At 35.0% G+C, this 1,895-nt stretch overlaps 1 protein-coding gene across 1 annotated transcript in view; it reads left to right on the plus strand.

The window, feature by feature from the left end:
* CCDC170 (coiled-coil domain containing 170) overlaps positions 1-350 on the plus strand; it is a gene marked incomplete at its 5' end in the record, with an annotated part of 32,113 nt that extends 31,763 nt beyond the window's left edge. Inside the window, one exon of the mRNA XM_008581638.1 lies at positions 150-350. Coding sequence (XP_008579860.1) covers positions 150-350 — 201 coding nt within the window. The remainder of the gene's footprint in view (positions 1-149) is intronic.
* Positions 351-1,895: the final 1,545 nt, after the last annotated feature.

Consider the following 1,895-nt stretch of genomic DNA (forward strand, 5'->3'; position numbering starts at 1 on the left):
GGCAAAATAAGAAAGGTAATTTGCTTACCTCATGCAAACCTGGGTTTCCACGGATTTTTGTCAATGTTGTTGCTGCTGCATTTGGTCCAGCAGTGGTTGATGTATTTTGTTCTCCCAGTTAACATGTTTTTTTCTGTTTGATATTGCAGCTGGTGGACTTCAGGGAGGTAGTTTCTCAGATTCTGGGCTTGAATGTGACCAGTCTTGCTCTTCCTGACTATGAAATCATCAAATGTCTTGAAAGACTGATCCACTCACATCAGCATCACTTTGTCACCTGTGCCTGCCTCAAAGATGTGAATACCAGGCAAGATAGGCACCCACAAGGACGACTAGAACTTCTTCATTGAACACCGTATCTCTTGAGGGAGGTGGAACTAAGAAATGGGACACAATTCCCAATTGCACAAATTCCCCATATCTCTAAAATTTGATCAGTGTGTGAATATTGTCATTTTGATATACAGTGAGAATGCATCATTGGTGAAAAAGGATCTCAAGAGTGCCAGACTTAGGCAAATGTTCAGCCCTAAAAACACCTATTATTTAATTCACTACTAGCACTTTGAGACTTAAGAATTCCACTAGATCGCAGTATCTAGACTGGGAAATGGGAGTAGGAAATTAACATTTATGGTGTATTTATTATGAGTCAGGAGATTTACTAGCCAATTTAATACTCATAATAACCATGTAGAGAAGTTTTAATGTTTTTATTTTACAACATCTCTGAGGCTCAGACATGTTACCTACCCAGGGTTGCAGCTGGTTGGTGATGGAACCAGAATGTGCAACCTCTGCAACAAAGGCTGTGCCTATTCTGCTACTCCACGGTCTTAGTTCCTCCTGAATCCCTGTGATGCTGGTGAAAATTGCCTGCATAAAGGAAGGAAAGCATCCCTACAATCAAGAATTAAAGTCCAAAAGTGACAGTTTTATGAGTGTATTCTATATGATTTCTTTAAAAAGCACTACAGCTAATTTATTTGAATGAAACATGCATTGGTCTGAGGTCTTGTAAGAAACTTACCTGCTTTAAATGTTGTTACCAGATTGCATCTGGTGGAATTTTTAATATTTGACCAGAGATGACCTCAGTACTTTAAAAATGAAAACTTTAATGTGAACCTAATCCTGTAAAATAAAGAAATCCTATATAGTCACCAATATATCAAAAGCACTCACAGCAACAGTACTTTTTCATGATTGGGATTTTATTATGAATTTCTATCACTTTCTGCCTTCTTTTCAAATTTCTGTTTCACAAATATTTTTCAGGAAACCATATTCCTAATTTCACTGAGAAAAATGTGTTACTCTTTTGGACAATTTATCATATTTCTACCATAAGAAATGTGTTTTTTTATGTCCCTGAAACAAGCACTAGTGTTTACTTAAAGGAAAGGAAAAAAATGGATCTAGTGCACCTAAACATTCAGAGAAAATGAAAAATATACAACTAACTGTTCATGAGCTGTCAAAAAGNAAAAATGTGTTACTCTTTTGGACAATTTATCATATTTCTACCATAAGAAATGTGTTTTTTTTATGTCCCTGAAACAAGCACTAGTGTTTACTTAAAGGAAAGGAAAAAAAAAAAAATGGATCTAGTGCACCTAAACATTCAGAGAAGATGAAAAATATACAACTAACTGTTCATGAGCTGTCAAAAAGTCAATGCCATAAATGAGGCATAGGCTGCTTCTAGACTAAAAGAATAAAGACACATAATGATCAATTGCAAAGGCTGAAACTAGATTGGATCCTGGTTTGTATTAAAAAAGCATAAAATGTTCTTGCAATAATTAGGTAAATTTGAATGTGGACTCAATATTAGATGACATTAAAGATTATTTTGAATTTTTTCAGCTTGATAAATGCACTATTGATTGTTA

Source organism: Galeopterus variegatus, unplaced genomic scaffold (genome assembly GCF_000696425.1).
Source record: "Galeopterus variegatus unplaced genomic scaffold, G_variegatus-3.0.2 Scaffold2418, whole genome shotgun sequence".
NCBI classification, from domain to species: Eukaryota; Metazoa; Chordata; class Mammalia; order Dermoptera; family Cynocephalidae; genus Galeopterus; species Galeopterus variegatus.